At 39.3% G+C, this 24,893-nt stretch overlaps 1 protein-coding gene across 1 annotated transcript in view; it reads right to left on the reverse strand.

Annotated features, from left to right (window-relative positions):
* Positions 1 to 223: 223 nt before the first annotated feature.
* Positions 224 to 24,893, reverse strand: part of CHKA (choline kinase alpha) — a 32,914-nt gene continuing 8,244 nt past the window's right edge. The window contains exons 2-12 of the mRNA XM_079986460.1: positions 24,180 to 24,291; positions 16,010 to 16,063; positions 13,702 to 13,815; positions 13,175 to 13,308; positions 12,579 to 12,683; positions 11,503 to 11,561; positions 10,969 to 11,056; positions 9,579 to 9,687; positions 7,510 to 7,616; positions 6,349 to 6,430; positions 224 to 1,383 (exon numbers count right to left, since the gene is read on the reverse strand). Coding sequence (XP_079842586.1) covers positions 1,324 to 1,383; positions 6,349 to 6,430; positions 7,510 to 7,616; positions 9,579 to 9,687; positions 10,969 to 11,056; positions 11,503 to 11,561; positions 12,579 to 12,683; positions 13,175 to 13,308; positions 13,702 to 13,815; positions 16,010 to 16,063; positions 24,180 to 24,291 — 1,024 coding nt within the window. The 3' untranslated portion in view covers positions 224 to 1,323. The remainder of the gene's footprint in view (positions 1,384 to 6,348; positions 6,431 to 7,509; positions 7,617 to 9,578; positions 9,688 to 10,968; positions 11,057 to 11,502; positions 11,562 to 12,578; positions 12,684 to 13,174; positions 13,309 to 13,701; positions 13,816 to 16,009; positions 16,064 to 24,179; positions 24,292 to 24,893) is intronic.

Below are 24,893 nucleotides of genomic sequence, written 5' to 3' on the forward strand. Positions count from 1 at the left end.
TCTGGCTCTAATTCAACACAGGACTTGAGATCAACATAGCCCACCATGAGGAATCTTTCATTTCTGTGCTATTACAAGTTCACACTTAACACCATAAAAGCCTCAAGCTCGCTTTCATTTGTGGCATGCTACAATATCGATATTTACAATACCTTTCATTTAGAGAATTTGGTAAAATTTAAATGACATGAGCCGCATAGTAAGAATCAAAGAGAGCAAAAGGTTAAAGAGTTTAAAAAAGTTTATTTGTACAATACATGTTAGCAGAAAGCACAAGTCAAATAAGGATGGTAAAAGATATGTTTCTAGAAGCTCTCAAAGTAACATACACTTATTGTAAAGTTCACGTATATATTTTAATGTCTTTTCTGCACAAGAAACATCCACTTATCTGATGGGGAAAGCAGCAGGGTTTTAAACAAGGAGCCGTGTGCCCCCACAAGGCACCAGCATGCCACAATTGGTCAAATGTTCCTCGCTTGCTCCCCATCTCATTTGCCCCTCTCTTCCTCCCTCAAGCCAGAGGGGCAGGTAGAGGAATTCAAGGCACTCATCCCAGTGCTGCCTGCGCAGGGAACATCCTGTACAACAATGCAATACTGCAGGACTGTTGCTGGGCAGTGAATGCACATCCTTGGTCAGAGATGTGGAATGAGCTAACCGGACAGCAATTCGTGCGTTCCAGTTGGAGATGCAGCTGTTGTACCTTGTTCTACCGAGATATCAGAATGTGAAAGCTACCTTAGTCTGCAAGGAAAGAGAAGCCAGAATGCACCCTTTCATTGGTTTTTAGCCATTATGTTTTAGTGTTAGTTCACCAGTAGTTTTCTGGAGATGAATGGCTTGACCTATCCCATAAGAACAGCCTCTGTTCAAATGGGTTTTCAGCCAAAATTCACAGTATATCAACTTCCCCTAAACAGAATTGTGGTTTTCCCATTGATGCTAGAAATGTAGAATGCATTAAGATAATTTGATAAAAATATCTTACTTAAAATAGGTACCCACAGTTAACACTGTTTACTCTTGAAGTATGGGATGGTTCACATTAAAACTCAAGGTTTCCCTCATAATACCTTCTAGATTAAAAAGCTTGATATTGCACTGTTATATTATACTTCAGCTGTCAATTCTCGTTCCAAGGACTTATGAAACTGTAAAAAAAAAGTAAACTTAGCCATTTTGTGCAGTCTTCAGCATTGCATCCGAGTAGTTGGAATTTGCAAAACCTTCATTACAACTACAGTAGCCTAAGCACAGTGGAATTTCTGCCCAGCTGCCTTCCTTATACAGTACAGAAACAGATTGTCCAGTCTTCAACCTTCACACTTTCAGCTTCCTCTTTTGGTCGAAGTAGGCATCAAATCTTGAGAGTGCATAGTCCTAAGTGACGTAAAAGTATTATCGTTGAGCCATTTTGTATTCTGTCCTAATGCCAGAGCAATTAAAGAATGCCAAACTATCACATTTCGCATGAAATGCCAGAAACCTGCCTTGAATGCAGCTGTCACATATGTTAAATCTTTACTGATACAATATGGATGCAAAGGATAACTACATTTACATTTCCACTCAAAGTCTTCTCACTGAATATTACAGGCATATTTTTCAAAATAAGCCAAAGAGCAATAATAAGATGGGAGAAATCAAACTGATGAGATAACTGAAGCAAGGCATCTGTAATGTCAATGGACAGCTCTTTGGGGTGTTAAGAACAGCATCCATAAAGGCAGGGATGGTGAGCCTCTGGGTCCAGTGAATATTTTTATCTGGGCAGGTAGACCTTCCCTCCCCTCCTCCTCCAGATTGTCTCTGGAGAGACGCCTGTCTCCGTTGCCAGCTCAGAAATGCAGCAAATTCAAGAGACTAACATTTTTCTCTCTCCACTCTGGCTTTAAAACTAGAGCAGGTGCCCCAAACCTGCAATTTACAGTGGGGGGAAACTACCACTAGAACAAATGGGAGCTCTCTCCACCAAGACAAATTACAGGGGGGAAGTATTATCTATCCAACCATCCTGAATCCATTCATGTTTATGTGCATGCACACCTTGTTATTCTAAAGCAGCAATGCTGCAGCAAGCAAAGGCCCCAGCAGCTCAGTCAGCTGCTTGTGGCTGCAAAGCCAGACAGGATGTTTGTGACTGTTGCCATGGGAACAAAGGGGCAGTCCATTCTGTACTGAGCACCGGATGTTAGCTCAGTGTGTGTGTCATATGACCTGTACTGGAAGTACATGGGTGGAGTCTCTCTCTGTTTGTTGGTGAGAGCAGACATGTTTTCTCTGTACTGAAGTGAAAGACAGGAATAAAAGCAATGTAGTTACATTTCTGTCTGAGTCTGATTCCCCTCCCTGGGGATATGCTGGAGAGCAGGGAGGAGGAGAGCAGTTGGTGTGTTTTTCTCACAGCCTGAGGAAAATCGCCGGAACGGACCTCGTGTGTTTTTACTGCCGGGAGTCGCCGGAGGGAGGTCAAAGGAATTCAGCCGGTGCCTGGAGAGATAGGCACATACCTCTGACCGGCCCTGAATTCTGACATTGGTAGCAGAGGATGGTTGCTACGATCCATGGGAGTCTGCATCAAGGAGGCTGTATTCATCCCTCTCCATGGAAGCCTGAGATGGATGCTGATTCTCTGCAGCTAGAAGCTGACCAGAAGAAGCTGAAAGCCAAGCTACGGAGCCCAGGTATGAGATTTTCGGGCTTAAAAGTGTGAATGCAGATTGATTAATTCTCTGCTTCATGGGAGCAACGTTTGGGAAAAACAGCTCCGAGAGAGAAGAGTCTGCATTCCAAACATTCCTGTGGTTTTTCCTGTCCAAGGAAAGGAATGTGGTTGCTTAGCAACGCAGATAAGGGCTGGAAGTCAGGCTATGCCCAAAGAGGCACAAACAGCTCGTGTTTTGACTAGGCCTTTACAAAGGAACTGTTGGAAAGGGACTTTCCAAGCAGCCAGTGTTATTGCTGCCAGGTGCACAGAGTGTAAACAAGCCAGCTATTGGATTTTAGAGGCTTGTGTTTGAGAGTCAATGCAAGGACTCAAAATGGATGTCAAGAAGGGAAGCCTGCCTTCTCCACCCCTCTTGACCAGTGACAATTATGCATCTTGGTCTATTAAGATGAAGGCCTTGCTGCAGAATCAGAGACTGTTTGAGGTGATTGAGAACCCCATCCCTGCAGCACCAACGCGTGCTTGGGAGTCACAGAATGTGAAGGCCAGAACCGCTATAATTCTGTGCGTGTCAGACTCTCAGCTTATTCATATACAAGATTTACCGCACGCGAAATATGTTTGGGACACGCTGAGAAGGACACATCAGAGAGATGCAGGTTCTTCAGCGTTACTGTATTTTGAAAAGCTGACCAACCTGAGGCTTGCGCCTGATGGAGATGTTCAAGCGCACCTGACGGAAATGAAATTTCTGCGTCAGCAGATGGTGGAACGCAATTTCCGTCTGGATGAGGAAGTGTTTTGCTTCATGGTGATCAACAGCCTGAATCGGACTTACAAAACGGTTGCCAGTCAGCTGGGGTCTCTCCCAGCGCAAGATCTAACGTCGGACAGGGTCTTTGCCGTGGTCCTGAACGAACATGACAGACTTGCCGCCCTGGAAGTCAAGGACAGGGGGAGACAAGAACGGAGTTCTGACACCCCCACTGCTGTAGCTACTGGAGGAGACGCCGTAGCTTTGAACGTTGTCCGATGCCACAATTGTGGACAGATTGGGCATCTTCAGCGGAACTGCAGGAAGCCACGTCAGAACAAAGGAGCCAAGGGAAGCTCCACGAAGTCTGAGGCGTCAGGCAGAAGTCATGCCAAGTCACAGGCGAAGCCTGCAAAGGCTTTGATGTCCCTAAAGGCCACACCACAAGTGGGGAATTCCTTCGTTTTAGACACGGGAGCGACGGTTCACATGACCCATCGCAGGGATTTGTTTTCGTCGTTTAAGAAGCAAAGCTTCGTTGTACAACAAGCCAACGGTCGAGAGCTGGAAGCCACCGGAATAGGGACTGTGTATCTTAAAAGTCTGAACTTGACTATAAACAATGTTTATTTGGTTCCAGAGTTGAAGTACAATCTGCTCAGCGTTTCGCAGATTGCCAAGAAGGGACTAAAACTGTCCTATGATGATCAACACTGCGAGATCTACAAAGATGGAGAGTTGTATCTTTCTGCCAAAGAGAAAGATGGACTGTATTTGTTGACTTTTGATCAAAGTGATTACATGGAATGTAATTCTTGTGATTCTAACATGATTTCTTTTGCAGGTGTAGCCAAGAAGAACGCCAAGCAGGTCACCTCGAGGGTTGACAAGGCATTTCAGCGGGTGTATGCTGATGTGATTGGTCCTTTAGCACCATCTAGAGGCAATGCAAAGTATTACCTAATATGTGTTGATTCTTTCACAGGTTTTGTCTGGATTTATCTTTTGGAGAGACCGAAAGAAGCCTTAGAAAGGTTTAAAGAGTTTTGTGACAAAGTTAAAAATATGCATGATGCTGACATAGATTGTCTTTGCACAGATGAGAAGCCAATTTTTCTTTTACAGGATTTCCAGAGGTTCCTGAAGAAGAAAGGGATAAGACACAAAATTGCAGGTTCCGAAGAAGCTTGGAACAGATGTGTCTGTGTTAGAGTGATCAAAGAATTGCAAAAGGGAATGCATGCGCAATTGCTAAGTTCACATCTGCCACATGAGTACTGGGCTGAGTCGCTAATGTCATTTTGTTACACGTGGTTGAGAAAGGTTTCAAAAGACTTGGGATGTTCTCCTTTTGAGAAACTGTTCCACAGAAAACCTTCTGTTGCCCATTTCAAGGTTTTTGGGTCTCATGTGAGAACAGAAGCTCCGGGTGGAGTAAAGAATGCCAGAGGCATTTTTGTGGGTTATGAAAAGGGTCTCTACAGAGTAATTTTGTCTGAATCTGGTCAGGTGATTCTAACAAAAATCCTAGAGAGTGCTCCTGAACAGGAGCGAGTGATTGTTCACACATTTCCCACAGGTGATGATGATGATTCTGATGATGATGATGATGATGAGTTTGATCTTATTGAGTTCAGTAGTACTGATGATGACAGCGATAGCTCAGACAGCTCAGTTGTCACAGTCATTGAGAAGAAATCTCACACAATGACTAGACCCTCAGAAGAGGAGGATGAACCACTGATTAAGCTTAGTACTGGTTCTCCAGAGAGTTCAGAGGCTGAACCAGAAAGCAAGGGAGAGCAGCACCTCTTACGTAGGTCTGAGAGAGCAACGAAGGGTGTACCACCCAAGAGGTATTCAAAAGAGTTTGCCAACCAAGCTATTGCATGTATTGCTGTTGTAAACGACCAAGGTCGAATTGAAGCTGTGTCTGAGTCAGAGACAAAGGCACAACAGAGAGTTGCTAACCAAGGTAATGCAGAAGCACTCATTCCTTCGAAGTCACACAACCAGAGAGGTACATTGGTAAAACCAGTGGCGGGTAGTTCCAAGGGTGGAACTGAAACAACAGGGGAGTGTTATAAGTATAACAACTGTTTGTTTTCTTCTCTGGATGACGCTTTGCTCGCTGCACGCATTGATACTTTAGGGGGAGTATGTTATTCTAAAGCAGCAATGCTGCAGCAAGCAAAGGCCCCAGCAGCTCAGTCAGCTGCTTGTGGCTGCAAAGCCAGACAGGATGTTTGTGACTGTTGCCATGGGAACAAAGGGGCAGTCCATTCTGTACTGAGCACCGGATGTTAGCTCAGTGTGTGTGTCATATGACCTGTACTGGAAGTACATGGGTGGAGTCTCTCTCTGTTTGTTGGTGAGAGCAGACATGTTTTCTCTGTACTGAAGTGAAAGACAGGAATAAAAGCAATGTAGTTACATTTCTGTCTGAGTCTGATTCCCCTCCCTGGGGATATGCTGGAGAGCAGGGAGGAGGAGAGCAGTTGGTGTGTTTTTCTCACAGCCTGAGGAAAATCGCCGGAACGGACCTCGTGTGTTTTTACTGCCGGGAGTCGCCGGAGGGAGGTCAAAGGAATTCAGCCGGTGCCTGGAGAGATAGGCACATACCTCTGACCGGCCCTGAATTCTGACACACCTGTGCCCTCCCCACTTTTGCCTCCGGCCCCCGACACATTACGCCTGAGGGAATGTGGCTCTTTTGTGGAGGAAGTTCTTGCCCCTTCATTAAGGTCTTGTATACACTACCTACTCCAGTATTGCACCAACAAAGATCAGTCCTGGCTGGCTGGCAGTTAGACTGAATGATGTACAAACATAGGCTTGATAATTATCAGGTAGAGTAATCTAGATTACATGGACATAGTAATCACATTGCTGAGCATTAAGAATTTAAAGTTTGAAGACCTACCATGTACCCAAACTCAATAGATGATATCTTTGCCTGTATAATGGACCACAGACCCCAGAAGAAATGAGATGCAAGGGCAAACCTGTCAAGACACAATGTATTTTTTTTAGACATTCCAGTATATAATGTAAAATTCACCCTTGCCTCTTTTAACCAAAGTGAAGTAGTCTAGGATTTGTTACATCAACAGCATGCTCATTTCAACCATACAGGATACATAAGAAATGCAACTTCTCAAAGAGGACAACTCTGGATGTGTTCTCACTCTGCCTCCGGAGTGATTTGTTTATTGTAGAAAACTTATGCTCTACCCTTCCAGAACATATGCACTACTCAAGGCAGCTTCCAACAGCTAAAACCACAGTCATAAAAATAAAGTAAAAGCATGAAAAACAGAAATCAGGTTCATAGAATCGTAGAATGGTAGAATTGGAAGGGATCCTAAGGGTCATCTATTCCAACCCCCTGCAATGCAAGAATTTGCCATGCAGGTTCAGCAGATAAATGTTCTAAAAGTGAGGGTCTGTCCCCTAAAACTCTCATGCCCAGCAAGACAAATGCTTACCAGGACAGGGAACTTTTAACCAGTCATTGAAAAAGCAGGATGTCCAAAGAGATCTCATGGGGAAAGGTACTCTAAAATCTGGGTGCAGTCACTGAGAAAGCCCTCATGCCAACCAATTTTACCTCAGCCTCTCCACAGAAGGGCCTCTTAGGGCACAGGAAGGCTGGAATGAGAGAAAATGGCTCCTAAGGTATCCTAGAACCGTCATTTAGGGCTTTCAAGATCAACAACAACACTTTGAATTGCTGCTTAGAACTAAAAATGTCCCTGAGTGAATGCTTTTTGTGATTTTAACCATTGGATGCCCCCACTGCTTCAGTTCTAGGAAATCGGAGCAGCTGTTCTCAAAGCAGGCAGCAAATAAGCTCAACTAGTCAGGACAAATGATTATGGGTAATATCCCATATGGGTCTCCACTTGTCCTACTTTAAGGATATATAGCTTCTAGATGTTCAATGCTGAAAATTAACCATTTTAGAGCACAGGCTAGATTAAACACTGCTAAGATTTCTGAAGACAGCATGAACAATTTACATTTTCACTGAAAGCAAGATTCAGCAACAGGATCACATACAGTAAATCCAGAATGAAGTTACCTGTTTACTTCAACCAACATTTCTTCTTCTATTTTGGACTTATCTTCATTGCTCAGATTTTCAAACCCACTTTGAGATGCAACTAGGTAATTGGAGATGAAGTGGAGCTGAAAAGCACAGAAAGCAGTCAGAACAGTGGCTCAGTCATTTGGGCAAATAGGTATTTTCAGCTATTAAATCACTGGCACAGTTCCAAAGAAGTTTTTATACCTGCAATCACATTTGTTTTTGCTTTTAACAAATTTCCATGAGGCCAAACAAGTTGCTCAGTCTTTAAGATTGTGGGATGCTCATCCCAGAGAGGCTCACCTGGTGCCTTTGTTACATTATTTTTAGGCGCCAAGCAAAAACACACCTTTTCTCCCAGGCCTTTGGCTGGAGAGGTTATTGTTTTTGTTTCTTACTACATTATGTATTTTTGTGTTATACTGTAAACCAAGCTGTGATCCTTGAAGGGTGGTGTGGAAATTTAATTACCATTTTTTTTGTGTGTATAACACGACCCCTATTAAAGTAAGAAATTTATCACTGATTTTTCCCCAGAAAAAATGTCATAATGGAAAAATATGGTAACAATAATAATCTAAATGTGATTATTTAGTGTTAAGTTGTGGGTTGACATAGCAGACGACACAGCGATTTCTCCAAAGGTGCTCTTTGATTTCGCTCTGTGATTCAGCTCAGTTCAGAGGCTGGCCGCATCTGGCTGTGCTCTGATGTCCATCGATCCCATCAGGGCATCGTCTAAGTCTCGGAACTCGCAGTGCATTGCAGCCTGTTGCAGGGCGGTGGTGTAGTTGTTGATTGACTCCCCCTCTGCCTGGTTCCGGTGGTAAAACGCATGGCGGGCAGCAATCTTGGATGGCTTTGGCGCGTAGTGGTTGCGGAGCTTCTCTTGGATCGTGTCCCATGGTGTTGCCTGGACTGCTTCAGGCGCAACCAATGCTCGGGCCGTCTCAAACACCTCAGGCCCACAGAGGCTGAGGAATAGGCCCCGCTTCCGTTCCTTTGATACTTGAGAGCCTCAAGGTCCATAAATAACAACACCCTAGTGGTCCCGGGCCCTAAGGAAGTTAGATTGGCTTCGACCAGAGCCAGAGCCTTTTCAACTCTGGCTCCGGCCTGGTGGAACGTTCTGCCTCATGAGACCAGGGCCCTGCAGGATCTGATTTCTTTCCGCAGGGCCTGTAAGACAGAGTTGTTCCGCCTGGCCTTTGGCTTGCAGCCAATTTGATTCCCTCCCTCCCTCCCTCCCTCTCTCTTTTTTTCTTCTTTCTTTCTTTTCCTTCTCCTCCTGCGATGAGGCTACATTTTAATATTTTAATGTTCCATTATTTTAATGTTGTATTTTATTTTTGTTTTTAAGTTTGTAATCATTCATTTTGTTTTTATTATTGCTTGTAAGCCGCTCTGAGCCCGGCCTTGGCTGGGGAGGGCGGGGTATAAATAAATAATAATAATAATAATAATAATAATAATAATAATAATAATGAAAACAATTACTAACTGGCCATGTATAAAATGGGACATGAGTACTGAAGTTAACAAAAGATATCCTGTATGTAATAAACATTGCCTCCAACTCTAGATGCTCTTCAAACAAACACTGAAATTCAGAAACTTTATTCCAGAGGACTTGAGATTTTGGGACTACTCTGGGGCAACATGAACAGCTGCTACTGAGGTCATGTTACAAAATTTTACAATGTCAAAAAATTGAGTATGACAAGTTGTAAAGTTAAAGCTGAAGATACAGCAAATTATGTTTGCCTGTCAGTGAAATGGACTTTGGCTACATAATCAGACTTCACCCTTGCATGCCCCTCAAAACCTGCTTGGGGTTGGGTGGCGCTGTAGAGCAGACTTTGAGGGACCTTCAAGGAGCAGGAGTGGAAGGGGAGGTCCAGATGTATGATTAGAAATCTGCTTGTGCAACATTGGCTTCAACACTGGCTACAATCACCCACAGACTAAGCTCTGAAATGAAATCTCTTTCACATCCAGATAGTTAGAAATGGAATTGGAAGCCAGAAGACCTCAAAATTCAAGGTAATTGTTTTACTGCTCACCTGTTGCTTCCTTGAGGGATACTTCAGGAAGTTCGCTTTAAAGAATGGGTATTTTTCATACACATAGTCATACATCCATTCACAGAAATGATTTCCAATGTCAAACCCTCTAGAGTGAAGAATATTCAAAATATAAGGAATTTTTTAAGCTTTGCAAAAAAACCCTAAAATACATTCTATTGCTTGTTCCCAAATTAACATTTCATGGCTACTTATTACTGGTCCACAAACATAGAAATCCATGTCATATATATTAATAACAAGTTTCAATCCAATATCTGAGATCAGGCTGCTCCTAGAAGCTTATTTTTTTGCAAATATGATTACACAGTAAATGTGGGTAGATGTTAAAGAATCCCACCTTCCAACCATAGGCAAAAGTGAAGACTTTGGAATGAGGCTTAGGCATGTCTCTGCTGTGCAGGAGGTAAAGACCAGACATTCACTAAGAATTCACTGTATAGGGAATTCACAGTAATATGGTATACTTTTTTTTTTTTAGGAGCAGGATTCAAGTAGCATCATTATTACCACCAATTTGATTGTTCCCAATGTGTTTGGGGAAGGGAGATCACAGTACAATGGCAGAAAAATTATCACTACCATCTCATACACACCTAATTTTGAGAAGCTTGCAGATGCCATTTAGCATCAAATATCACATTAGTCTAGGCCAGTATTATTCAACTCTTACGCCAGGGACGTTCACCTGGCACCATCATTATATATCTTTAGGCTCCAGGCAAAAACTTTCCTCTATAACGAGGTCTTTGGTCATTAACTATCTGTGACCTTTTAGAAGTGAGGAGGATGTTTTTAATATATTACTTTTTCCTCTTGGTTTAATGTATCTCTGTTGAGGATTTAAGTGGCTTTGGGTTACCTTATGCAAGATAAAGCAACAAACAAATTTAACCAACAAACAACTGCTGTAACTGAAAATACAAACAAGTGAACTGGGGATGTTATACATGTATAGCATGAGCTTTACCATAAACATTATCAGTGGATGTTATTTCCATTTGTAACAACACCAGTAAGTTAGCCAGGTACCGTCGAGACACCATGTTAGAAGAAAATAAAATGCTGCAGCTACATTTTACTAACTGAAAGTGAGTACATACAGGTAATTTTTAATGCTACTGTCTAGCATAAACACAATCAAAATATATCTAGCAAAAACTTTCAAAATCCTTCCAGTATTTAGCAAAGTGGTCTGATTTTCAAGCATTAGATGCTTGAAAACTTGGGAATTATTAAACTTGGGAAACACTGGAAATCTCAATAAAACAATAAAAGGCTAAGTACAGAAATACAGTTGAGGAAAACTAAGATGGAAAACTAAGATGGAAATTTCATTTTTGAAAAAATACAAAGGTCCAACATTTACCTATAATTGTAGCTGCTGTACTCAAAGTCAATAAGCATCAATTTTTGCTTCTCAGAATCCTCTCTCCCTTCAAGAAGCAAAACATTTCCTGGGAGAAGAGAGATATAAAGTAATAAGCACTGGGAAAGACTGAAATAACCTATCCCTACTTCTATTCAACTTAGGTTTCATTTCTTGTGATGGGATATTGGCAACTTGCTGTAGAACAGCACTGTCCATGCCGTATTATTTTATCACAGTATACAATATAAGCAGGAGCTACTGTACAAAGTTGATTTGCTTTAATACAGCCCAGATTATTCTTCACTATAACCTGCAACAAATGAAGATACAATATGGTTTGCATCACTACTTAGCCTGTCTCGCTCCAGCCTTAAGACCTTTCCCCAGTAAAAACCAGTTCTAGATTCTAAACAGAATATTCCTTCAATTATGATATGGTATTTATCTCAAACTAATGACTTTAATTTGTAACAGACCAACATTCAAGCAAAGTTATTACATTTTTAAAATAATGCAACAATGTTATGGTACCTTCTTGGCAGTCATTATGGCAAAACACAACTGGAGATGAAGTAGCTTCAAGCAAGGACCTGGAAGAGAGAGAGAAAAAGAGCTAAACTGAATAGTAGTTCTAATGTCAACTGTTCCCTCACTTAAGCAGTAAAAGACAAGCAAGAAAAGTGAAAGTATATGGCAAATAAGAATACTTTTCAGCTCTCTGCTGCCTACCTCCACTGAAGAACCTCAGGAGCAGACATTACAACGCTTCTCAATCAAAACTCCTCAAGTTGTGTGTCCACTAAAGCTGCTTTTTCTTGTACCTACTCCTACTCCAAGTAAAAGGCAAAGCACTGCAAATAAGTGCATTTAGGCACTTGCTGGGTTTCCTTTTCCCCACTCTAGGAACAGTGATGGTCTGTCTGGAGGGCTTAAGAGATTCTAATGTATCAAATTATTTTTCTCCCTTTAGTATGCTTATTGTGGATGGTGGGGCAGAGGAACCACGTAGTGCCTCCAGAATTATTATTTTTAACAAGTCTACATTCCGCCATAGAGACCTACTAGAGATTCCTTTACTGCCTGTGTGTGGACAGCGAAACTGACATTATAATTCATGGTAAGAGTCTCTTGTTAAAATATTTCCAAGGAAGAAGCAGCTTTCATTTCTAAAGCATCTAATCATTTATTTCACTCACTGTAGAACTACGTTAAAGACTTCGGCTATACCACAGTATGGAACCCAAATTACCTTGACTATCTCTATGGATCCAAATTGCAAATGGGCAACACTCTGCAGAAGTGACCTAACTTGCTGAAACATTATGCACAGACCCAATGAACGCTAGACCATTTGACTATATTGGAATTTCATTGTGTGGTGCACTAAAAAGGAAACTTCCAAGCTAAGCAATCAAAACACTGTTGTCTGAATCGGCTACAATGTAATTATATACTTAGATGTTTAGGAATATCCACTGACAATAATAAAATGCAAGTCAAGGAAGCATTTGCTTGTTTCTTTAGTTAACGTTATGTTTGACTGAAAATGTCTGCAGTCACTTGAGAGTTGTAAAGCAAATGAAAATTGTCAAGAGTTAGAACGCTACCGTAGATTTTTCATTTCTTGAGGCAGGTTGTAACTGAGGATCTTGTTCAGTTTTCTAACACGTGACTCTCTGGTAAACTTGATTCTCATCACTTGGTTTAAGTACCTGCACAAAGATTTTGTTGAACAGTTAGTATTTCTACAGTTCCCCCGCCTCTCCCCATAACCATCACAAAGTAATTGTATAATAAAAATTATAAAGGACTTTCTGGCAACCGCAAATTAGCCCAAGGAAAGATGCCTTCCACACCATAAAAAAAGGAGGCAAGCTTCCAATAAACCCCTCCTTTGAGCTGAAATAAGTGGCATTAAACTTCATTATACACCTTTAGGCACCAGGCAAAAACGTTCCTATTTAACCAGGCCTTTGGCTGATCAACATCTAATGCCCTTTTTAACATGTGTGGGGTTATATATATACACATATACAGTGTTTTTATGTTGTGATTTTATGTTGTAGCCACCCTAAGATCTGCAGGTATACAGCAGTATACAAATTTAATAATGTAATATAACAATTTTTATTTTTATTTTATTATTAAATAAATAATCTCTTTGTTATCTAACATGATAGACAATAAAATTACAATTGCTTACTTCTCCATGGTTCCAAAGAGCCACTTTGGTTCTTTATTAAATGGCATTTTCATACCATGAAACCTAGCCATTTTCTCAGCTATTTCTGCTGATATATCAGGCAAGCCCAGTTCATCCGTATCCAACTTCCTGCTCTGAAACATATAGCATGGATATTAATTAGGAGGAATACAAGCATTGGAAATTTCAATATCAACTTTATTGTTGAAACAGCCAACCTATAATGATGAAAAACTAATATAAGGAACCTAGGAAGTGAGTGGGGTGCACTTTGGTTTCCCACTGCTATAGTTTACCACAGGTTCCTCTACTACTGAGTAGGGTACAGTACACTCTGCTCCATTTAATTAAGAGCTATAAGGAGTTAAATCCAAAAACTGAGACAGCAGCTTCCATTCTCCTTATGCCAAATCAAACTACAGAAAGCTACACACTAGCAGATATCCCACATTTATCTTTGCTAGCACACAAGGAAGGACACAGTCCTATTCAGTTACAACTACCACATACTAATAGTTGGCACTCACAGGAATGAATTCCTCCAGCCGGCCTTGTGGAAAGATTCCATAGAGCTTTGGTCCAAGAGCTCTTTCTGCAAGAATGGCAAACATAACACTCTCCAGAACCACAGCTTCTGCACCCTAAAGAAAACAAAGTAACTGAAACAGGTACTTATATAATATATATAATATGAAGGGAGATACAGTTGAGGAGATTAACAAAAAGAAATTTACAACTATCAGTTAGATTCAGATATAGAATCAGATACAGAATATTGCAGTATTCAAATTACAGCATTGCAAAACGTACAATAAAAAGTGTGTAAGACTTAGATTATGCTATCAGAGTATTAGAATTTATTACTGGCTACCTGTTGACCAACTGGGTGGGTTGTAATACTAGCTTCCAGTCTAAGAATGAGAACAAGTGGCTTAAAAAATAATAAACGAGTACCATTTGAGTTTACAAACAAAAGTTCCCTGTTATGAGAGTTAATACGCCTCTTTTAAGTTTGTCTAAGCATTCACCAATCTAGTGTCTTCCAGATGTTTGGACTACTACTTTCACCAGCCATAAGACCATAGCACAAATCCAGCTGGAAAAGAAACAAACCAGGAGCACACTTTTAAGATACCCCATTATTCATTTGCAGCTGCATCTTTTACTGCCCTACACCTGATGTTGCATATGCTGCCAGGTGGGCAAGAATGGGGAGGAAACAACCTTGCAAGCTAAATATGGACCTTTGGCAAGGTAATCTGGCCCATAGGCCAGAGGCGGCTCACAACTGCTCAAGAGGAAGTCCCCCCCCCCAATTTTTAATAGGACCTGAACAGCACCAGCTGATTAAGAATCTTATTCTGTTCAGTCAGGCCATCTACACTGAATACTTTCCTCCTTAACCAAAACTATCCAAATCTGTATCTGTATTAATTTCTTAAACTGTAATTTATGACTAACAGAAGACAGCTGTTTTCATCCATCACAATATATAGTCAATGAAGACATGGAATTCTAAATATTTAACTGTTTGTGTTGCGTACTGATTATTTTTTGCACTGAATATAAAAATAAAATACAACAATTTAAGTTATGAGGTTGGTTAAAAATTATCCTTGATTTTGCTATTACCTTTGCAGTTCTAAAACTAGTGATTACATTAGATTTGGGATACCATATTAATTCCAATCCAATGTATGGTAGCCAGTTTTATACAAAGTAGACCTACAGCACACATTCCACTACACTAAATACCAATATATACTGTTCTACTGACCCGTCTTTTAAGCAGAATGCTGATGTGATTCATTGAGTGATTCTAGAAATGATGTTTGTAGTCTGCATAAGTTTGCTAGTTCAAAGAGGCATACTAGAAAGTACTGCCATATACTTTGGATCCAAGATCTAATTGTTTAGTTCAGATGTACTTCAGTAAAAATACACTAGTTTCAATTCAGTTTTGTCTTTATCTTATGAATGATTCATTGCACCTTTAGAAATAAAGGCTTTTATAATTACCAATGATTTACTCAAAGAACTCTTGAAAGCAATTTGAGAATAAGCTTTAGGCAATGAATGGTGTTAATTTTTAACTTCAAAATTATTGGACTAATTCAAATGGAGACTTTCAAGGTTAATCCTTCAGAGTTTTAGTTAGGCATTTACGAAAATGTAGACTCAGGATTCAGAGATAGGATCCATGTTTAAGTAGTTATTTTAAGATGCATTCTTATTCCTCAAAGATCTCCCCCTATGAGTAATTTGCTTATGGGGGACATTTTGGTAGGCTGCAGTGCTTTCTCTGCAGGTCTGTGCTGGATCAGGCAGCAAGTTGCAACCTTTTTTCTTAAACGGATTTGCTTATGAAGAACTGCTGTACCTTGCAGTGTGAATTACGGTACTACATAATTATATACAAACACAGCTGCAGGGTTACACAATGTGACAGGACAGAAGAATAGCCTAGGTCACCTCAGAAGTTTTGCATGCTTTACTGTTAACAACGTTTAAAGCGAATAAATTGTATGAACCCATAGGATGAAATGTTACACTTCAAATCTGTTTACAAACTGTAATATCAGTCATGCGTGTCATGTATTTGCTACTGAAACCTATTTTATGCAGGGGAACCATGCAGACCCCTCTAGACTAGAATTACAGAACGTTAGAACCCAGAGACAGGTGGGGAAAGCACTGTTTTTGAAACAAACAGGACCTAGACATGAGCAAATTGGTTTTTTAAAAAAAACAGATCTAAGAGTATAAAAAAACAAATACATATTGCACTTTATAGCAGCAGCCTGATATGGTAACAAAAAAAAAGATAATACTTACTTGTAAATCATTTTCTTTCTGAGCCTGTCCAGATCCTCCTTTATTACAGGACCTCTATGAATGAGAAAAGCCAACATTTACAATGAGATGTTGAAAATCAACATAAGCAATAAGTTGCAGCCATCACAATTAGGAGGGTTCAGAAAGTCTTACAGCTATTTACTTGATATTCATCTGACCGAGTATTAGGCTGAGAAATGCAACTTCACACGAGACATCACTCTAGATACTTAAAAAAAGGATGTGCCATTGAAACCTAATATATCAGCTTGCCTATAGAGACAAAACATACAAGACCACTAGCAGTCGTCTGTATGACTACAGCAGCTGGGAGCCCAAAATTCCTAGTACCGTACACAGAAGCATCCAAATATGGAAGGACCAAGTGAAGCTTTACTATAAACTCAGTTTTGCAACAAAGATGCAAGCTAGCAAGCCAGTAGAACAGTGGAAACAAGTTAAAGGATATATAGCAATATTCACAAACTATTTAAACATAATACTTTATCTAGTTTTACACATAAAGGAGGCACTCACTTATCCCAGTTACAACTTGTTGACAGATCTCTTTTCTACTGTAAAGTAACAACAATATTTAAGGCATTTTAGATATAATCTTACGTCATTTCTCAAAGCAATATAAGCAAGCAAAGCAATTTTCAGTTCCAGACCTAGTGAACTGAAGCGTGCTTGCTCTGACCTATTGCAAAGCGTTTTCTAAGGTCCCAAGTTGTGCTTTAGCTTCTGGACTCAATGGCACATGCTTTTACTATAATTGCAGAAATAAAATCTTTGTAGTTCATTAAGAACTTCAAAGCTATAAGGCCTATTCCACTTTGCAGTTCCTTTAAGCTGTAGTTTACTATGGCTACTAATGATGCAAATCTGCAACGCTACTTTAGAGGCTCCTAAAGGAAGCCTTCAGTTAAAATTATTAAAATTAAATGAGGACAATGGAACTGAGGATACTTTTTCTGCTCGAATATTCCTTAACCAAGAACCAAATGGACAAATAACCAATACCAATTGTTTAAAGGCCTATGAATTTCTCACAGCTGCCTTGCTCCAACTTGAAATAAATGGCTTTCCATAAATAATAATTATTTCCATTAGAATGCTATAATTAAGAAGAATAAGTATATGCTACAGTAAAACTACATCCCTTTCAATGAACACACATATCTTGAATATTCACAAGGGCAAGTTTACAACTGCGTATTAAAATAGCAATGTTATACAAATAATGTTTCAGTGCCCCCATTTTCTCCTTGACTACTTCTTGAATAGCAGTCAAAGCTGCTTATCACCCAGAAGTAGTTACTGCTTGATGCTCCCCTGTGATGGTATAATCTATCAGAAGCAAATTGGATTAGAGAGGTTTTTCCCAGGATCATAGAAAGTACCCACCTAACGTACTTGGATTACACACTGAAAAGACTGGTCGATATTTTTTCATTAGTACTCTTCAAACACTTCGCTAAAAAACTCAGTTGTCCAAATTGGTTTGTTAGCTTGAAGTGAAAGAAAATGTTATGGATATGATATCCAAATATCATCATTAAAGAATTCTATACTACACTTGACTGTATCAACCAAAAAAAGAGTGGGCCTGGAAAGCATTAAAGCTAAAAGTATATTCATGTATTTGCTTCATGAACTTTGAAGCAAAAACCACCAGACTAATTTGCCCACATTCCAGATACCTGCTTAGATAGTGACCCAGTACATTCTTAAAACAGGACTCTTATTGTGTGGACAATGGCCAATTTCCAAGGAGATAACAGGAAACCTATTGTACAGCTTCTACCAAAAACTAAGCTAACAGGATTGTGTTGCAGGAAAAAGCTGTTGTAGCTGTTTGATATCCTGCAGAGGCTTGAGATGAGCAGGCATCTAATACATCATCTTTGTGTAATCATGCTGTCAGACTCCTTCCTGCTTGTTGGCAAGACCTGCTTAATAGAATAAGCTAGCTGGTCTCTTAAACATGAAGAGATGCTACCACCTCTGTCTCTCAAGGCCATAGTAGTCTGATGAAGTAAGAGACTAGAGAATAATGTAGTCATTTTCCAATTTAATACTATAAAATGCACAAACCGCTATTGTGCAGATCTTCCATATAAAATTGAAGTGATGGGGATACCATTTTCACTGTTGTAGCCCAAATTTTCTTTTGTAGTACAATTTGATTTTTTAAAAATGAAAACAGAGTGCAAGGCTAATTTAACAGCAAAATTTAACTAGTAATACTGATTATCATATATTACTGCACTTTAGGCTGAACATTATGTTTTGATTTTCACAATTTCTATTTATATATAACAGATGAAAGGCGAGAATGTAATTCCATGATAATATGAATCCAGTTGAGGAGACAGGACATCCAAAATATGAAGCTGGTCATATTTGTACTGGGTTGTCATGTAATAACAATAAGTTCTGAAGTTTAGCACTAGAAAAGCTACCAGTATAAACTGAAATGCAGCCTGGAAAACTAAGGTTCAGTTTTACTATGTCAATACCCAAATACAGACTTTAGTAATAAAATGACAGAGTGGCAATTCCTCTGCCATCATAAAAGCTAACAAGAGTTTGGCATTATTTATCATCCTGACCAGTTCTGCAGTCCATGCACCTAACCTTTACAAGATGAAATTACTTATCTCTGGTAGTTTTGTACCCAATTGTATTCCAGGCTTAAAATATAAGTACAAAAGTTGCAACGTTGAGACTACAGAGGGAGGTTTCTCAAAACTGAGAAACATCAAAACAGGTGGTGTCAACTATTTTTAATAAAATATGCTAAAGCAGAAAGAATAAGAGATGTTATTACAACAGTCCTACTAACACCAAGAACATCCCTAATCCTTTTTACTTCTGATCAAGTTACCATTCTTTAAAAGGAGCAAAAGGAAGGTGGGGTGTTTAATGCACTATTTTGGTAGTCAGTTCTCAACAGTTTGGACATTATAAAAATGTGAATAAGGCAAGCATTTTCATGATAACTTCACACTCTGAGTCATAAAGAAATGAAACCCGTAGAGAATGCTCCAACTTCAGAGATCTCATACTATACCGTGAATCGTGTCTGTCACCTGGAAACCAGAGTGCTCTAGGCACGATCGCATGGACAAGCCTGCAGCAGAGAACACATGCACATACAACTAAAATGGTACATCACCCCCAGAAGACCCTTAATGCCACCCAACAAAACAAGTGTCCCCTTAACAGGAGTGCAGCTATCAAATTATCTGCCACTAAGAGGCATTTGTGGTTATTGCTTGCTACAAGACATTAAGAGCAAGAATCACATCAGTAAAGGAGTTTTACAATTGCAGAATTCTATATGTTTAGTTACAAGCAGAAAAAGTAGGTATACAATACCACAGAATTGCAGTCAGTACTCACAACCTTCTTCTCAAAATGACTGAATGATAGACTATAGGAAGATTAAGTAGTCTTAAATGCTTCCTTTATTATGAAATATTGTGATTTTACAGTTAGTAATATCAAAACCAAGTTTTATACCTGGCCATCAAAAATAGGGCATGGGACCTTATCGCCAGCTCTTCCTTTAATTGGGATATATGGGTATTAAGTACTACTTTGAAACAATGAACAATTCTGCAAAGTAGTTTGTGTCAGTGTACAGAAGCAAGAACTTGTATTTGAACTCCAAATTCAAATTGCTTTGTTGGACCAACATTAGTTTCTTTGTTACAAGGAAATCATTTCTAAAAATGAATCCTTTTAAAGCTAAGCACTGGTGTCAACAACTACTCTAGTTTTCATATGTGTGTGTGTGTGTGTGTGTGTGTGTGTGTGTGTGTGTAACAGGATTGAACTGCTGCTATTAAGACATCCTTTCAGATTTTTGGAGAGGAATCCTAGATATAGCATGTGCATTTGCCTTTCAAACACACCAATGTTTAATTAGAATAGCAATTCCACAAAAGCACAAATATTCAGCTTGTTTAAAAAGTAGCTCACCTATGTGATTGGAGACTATAGTAATCTCAACCAGGCTTTCACGTTTTACACAGATTAACCCAACTAAGCTCACTTCCTGCCTTCATATCATGCATGCATAAAATGTGGCTTAAAATAACAGCTATAACTAAGGGAGGCCCCATGCAATTTTTGCATGGTAAATTTAGCCAACCTGAAACAATTTATATTGAACAGTATGTACTGACATTTGTGTCTTCCAGAATTTATGTGACAAGCAAACTGGAATCATTGTTAGCTTGTAAATAATAGTGTTTGTTTTTAAAGAAGGCTTTAGTTGAAATTTACTGGACTGGTTTTCTATGGTAAATTTTTCAACGAATGGTGGGGCGGGGCAAAACTCTGAACCTCAGATTACATGTGTATTTGATAATGATACTATTATTTTCTGCATGCAGGCATAAACAAAGAAGAATTAAGTTATAATCAAAATGTCATCTGTTTCAACTAGTGATGGGGAACACATGGCCCTCCAGATGTTGTTAGACTACAACTCTTATCACTCCGATGATTGCTAATGCTGGCTGGAATTGTTGGTAGCTATATTTCTGTCTTAAGCCATACAGATGGATATTGAGGGTGAGTAATAGTGCAAGAAAATTATACGTATGTGCATCAGTATTTAAAACCAGCATCCCTGGAACTTTTAAAAATATCAGCATCACTGAAATTCTTTTTCTTCTAATTTATTCCTGTTTGGTACAAGGAAGTTCCTTAAAATCTCAGATGAAGATCTAAAACTATAGCACAATCAGTTTGCTTATGCATTGAAGATTGATCTGGAAAAGACAAATGCTTATACTGAAACCCTCAATATAATCTGAAAGTTTTACCTTGGGACTGTCTCTGCTTACTTAACCCTTAGTGAACTGCACCAACAAGAGCAGTCATTTCACTGCCACTATGGAAATAAAGGAAGTTAGAAATCTCAAAAGATCTTAAATACCAAGACAAAAAAGGTTAGGATATTAACACTCAAATAATTGGCCAAACTAGATCTTGGAGAAAAAGTCTGAGCTCCAGTGCTATTTTCTTCATATAAGGACACAGAAGGTTTTGTTTAAAAAGTGGGTATTGAGGGAAAGCAGTATGTGCCCATGTTCTGGTTTAGGATTCTCCAAACTTGGATATTCATAGGAAAATTTCTTCAGAGTACTATGATTACAACAGATATGATGGAAATTACTACTGAGATCCTGAAAACGCTGCCTTATTTTTTTCAGATGAAAACATTAGCAAATCACTGATGCCCTAATTTCTACAGACTACTTTGTACAGGCAGCCTGTACAAATAAAGGTTACTTATAATATGCAATCAGCTCATACATTGAAGATTTTATAAAGCCAGGGTGTGGCTTAAATAATTTGTTAAAATAAAACATTCAGTGTAACTATCGCTGGACTGTTAGTTTAATTGATAGTTCTAGTGCCAATGGTTCAAGCCACTGTTTCTTTGCAATACATTGCTAAGATGTACCAGAGAAAGACATTGCAGCAGTAACTTGCTTACATATTTCCAATCCAAGTATTTTGTATACTGCAATACACAATCCGAGCTTCATACTTACAAGCACCAACTGATGCCCCAGTAATCTCATTGTTCTGTTATATGAAGGCATGCAGAACACTTCAATTCAGTATATGGAAACAGCATGTATATCAGTTTTATAACATGGAGTACAAGCAAGTGGAGATACTTTGGGGGCTAACCATATGTTTACAATGAGGAAGCTCCATAGGAGTGGGAACTCTACCCCACTGCTATAATCATTTGGATATGTGAATGCATTTTCTTTATCCCTTTATCCATAATGCATCAGCTGTTCAGTGTTACAGCAGAACTCATTTTGCCACCCTTGGGGAGTGCAAGGAGAAAATCTTCCTTTTACTAGTCATAGATTACCAGTATTTTGCCAATGAGTTCAACACTCTCTAGCAAGATTACTACATCATTAACTGCTTTAATGCACAGTTGTTGATAAATCTAGATTCAAAATAGCTGGTCAGAAAGCAATTCAGGATACGTTAAATCTAAATTGCTTGGTCGTTTTCTAAATGATAATGTGTTGTGTATAAAACACAGAAGTGACAACAATCTTGTACGTGTGTTCATTTGACAAATGAAAATTCAGGAGTATGTCAATGTCTACATGGACATATTGTTTTAATACAGACCTACCAAGATCTATACCTAGGACCTAAGGCCATTTCCTGCTCAAAGGAAAACTTACTCAGAGGCACATTACAACTCTTGTCAGACATGCCACAGTGAATCGTATGTCTAAAAGAAATAAACAGACTTGCATTTTTGTGTGTAAATTCTGTGGCTAAACACAACCATTACATAAAAATATGTGGCATGATTCAGTCCACTGCTGATGCAGTACCTGTGTGTGAAGGATTCCCACAGGATCAACAGAGAAGTCCAAGAGGTGCTCCTAGATCCACTTATGTCACATGGCTCAGGTAGCTTCTGCGACACAAAGTGTTTTTCATCTACTTAAGACTGTTATGGCAGCTGCAGTCTCATTCTAGACAGGAATAGCATGACCATACCCTGGTAACCTCTAGGATTAGCTTGGAAAACTAATATAGCTTGGAAAACTCCAACCCACCAACATCCTGTGACATCAGGTGTACAGCAGATACAGCCACAGCTGCAAAACAACAATCAGGAGTGTTATAGTGCACTCCTAACTGCTCCTCTTCAAGCAAGGCGTTCATTCAGCACCTTTTAAATTTGGTGCAAAATAAAAGCTCTGTGGGATTGATTCCACTTGGGAGCTCCTAACTGCACTCAACTCCTGCCCCAAGCTGGACTTGTTTTTGTTGCCAGACAGAAGACCTATTTTCATTAGGGAAAGCTGATCAAGCCTTCCATTTTTGCAACTGAAGCATTAATGTTCCTTTGCAGTCCAGCCAGGGCTAGAAAGGAAGAATCAGAAACACACTTTGATTAGACTCCCAATTATTCCCACTGACAAGCAGGCTAGATCTAATTTGCCATCCCTGAGCTATTGTAATGAACTGTATGTGTGCCTCCCTTTGAAGATTGCTTGGAATCTGCAACTGGCTCAAAATATTCCTATTAACTGGGATCTATCCTCACAGGTAATTAAAGAATACTGGTTTCTAGTCCATTTCCAAGTACAATTCAAAGTGCTGATGCTTACCTTTAAAGGCTTACATAGCTTGAGACTTGGGTACCAGAAGTAAGGCCCACCTCCATGTCAGCGTGTCCATTATTGGAGGTCATCTCTGGAGGTACTCCTCCAGGCATCCTTATCATCAGAAACAAGTGGATGGCAACTAAAGAAAATGCCTACTTGGTGTTGCATGTAGAATTCCCTTTCCAGGGAAGCTTGTTTGATGCACACAATGTTATTTTTTTCAGCACCAAGCATAGACATGTATTCTCCCATGTTTTAAGTTCAATTGCTTTTAGTTGCAGCTATGCATATCACAATTCTGGGTTTTGTATTTTTATCCTGTCATTTATATATTGTGAATCATGCCGGAAATGTGGCTGAAGCATAACGTAAAACCCCGACATAAATAAACAGGAGCACTATTGGATCTATGGGAATCCTTTGTCCAGAGGTACGGCACCAGTGAATTGATCATGGCCTCAATTTTCAATTTCCATCTGCATGCATCCAGAGCAATGCACTTGGAAGCAACAAAATGGGAAAAGGGAAAATGAAGTGCTTCTACCAAATGCTGTTAGATTACTGACAGTAAAAGCTTGGTACATGTTTCCTGGAAGGAATTTTGGGGAAAGACTTGAAGCTGCTATATGTTTGTAGTTAATGATTCAACGAAATTCTAGACAGTTATCAGATTTACCATGAATGTTGTTTCTCAGTTTAAGTCTGCAAAGCACAAAGAGGATAATAAGTGACAATTTTTCTTAATAGTAAAACTCCAGGAAACGTCCGCATGCATACTGACAAGACAGTGCAAAACTAACTAAAAAAAAACTATACATCCGAGATCTGCATAGAAAGCAATTTCTAGGCAATAAGAAATGAACAAATCTAAACTGAAGAGCTCTCAAATCACAGAGTATGCATGTGCAATAAAATCTAATTTTAATATTTTCAAGCCTATTCTAATGCAAGATGTTTAAACATCAGCCCACTCCCCCACACCAAATACTCACCATTTGTAGAATGGCACCATATAAGCGAAGAAGAACTGTGCGTGGTTCATCTGCAACAGTCTCCATGGTATCAGGTAATGAGCACTGGAACAACATGTTGCTGAGGCCTCCCCTAAGAAGGAAAGAATTATGAGTTACACATATGAACACTTGCACTTCTCACATGACTGAAGTTCAGATTCCAATACCCTGAATTAGACAACTGGACATGAAAGAGCTATTCTACACAGCCTAACTTTCTATTTTTTCAGCACTGACTATATTATGTCTACATTTACATTTCACATTTCCTCCATGCAACAACACTCTGAGGTAGAGTTACTTCATGGCAGAGTACGGATTTAAACCCTGGTCTTCCAGGTTCTACTCCTAACACTAACTTTATTAAAACATAGCTTGAATTTCATTACCAAATCTGTATTTAAATATAAATTAGAAGAATTAGGAAGAAATTTATGTTTAATAGTACTTTGCATTTATATCTCCGAAGTCACTGTTTAAGGTAGAACAGCTAATAAATATTTTTGGACAACGGGAAGGACCATAATATGTGATTAGAGGCAAAGCATGTTTGTTAGATTATTTATAACAATGAGCACAAGTACTTAACATAGAGGATCAGTTTGATCCAGCTCTCTACAATGATAAAATGCTACCGTATATAAGAGTCCTGAGCTTATAAAGTGTATTCTCATATATCCTGCACTTCTAAGA

The sequence above is a fragment of the Podarcis cretensis genome (assembly GCF_951804945.1).
Source record: "Podarcis cretensis genome assembly, chromosome: 1".
NCBI lineage: Eukaryota > Metazoa > Chordata > Lepidosauria > Squamata > Lacertidae > Podarcis > Podarcis cretensis.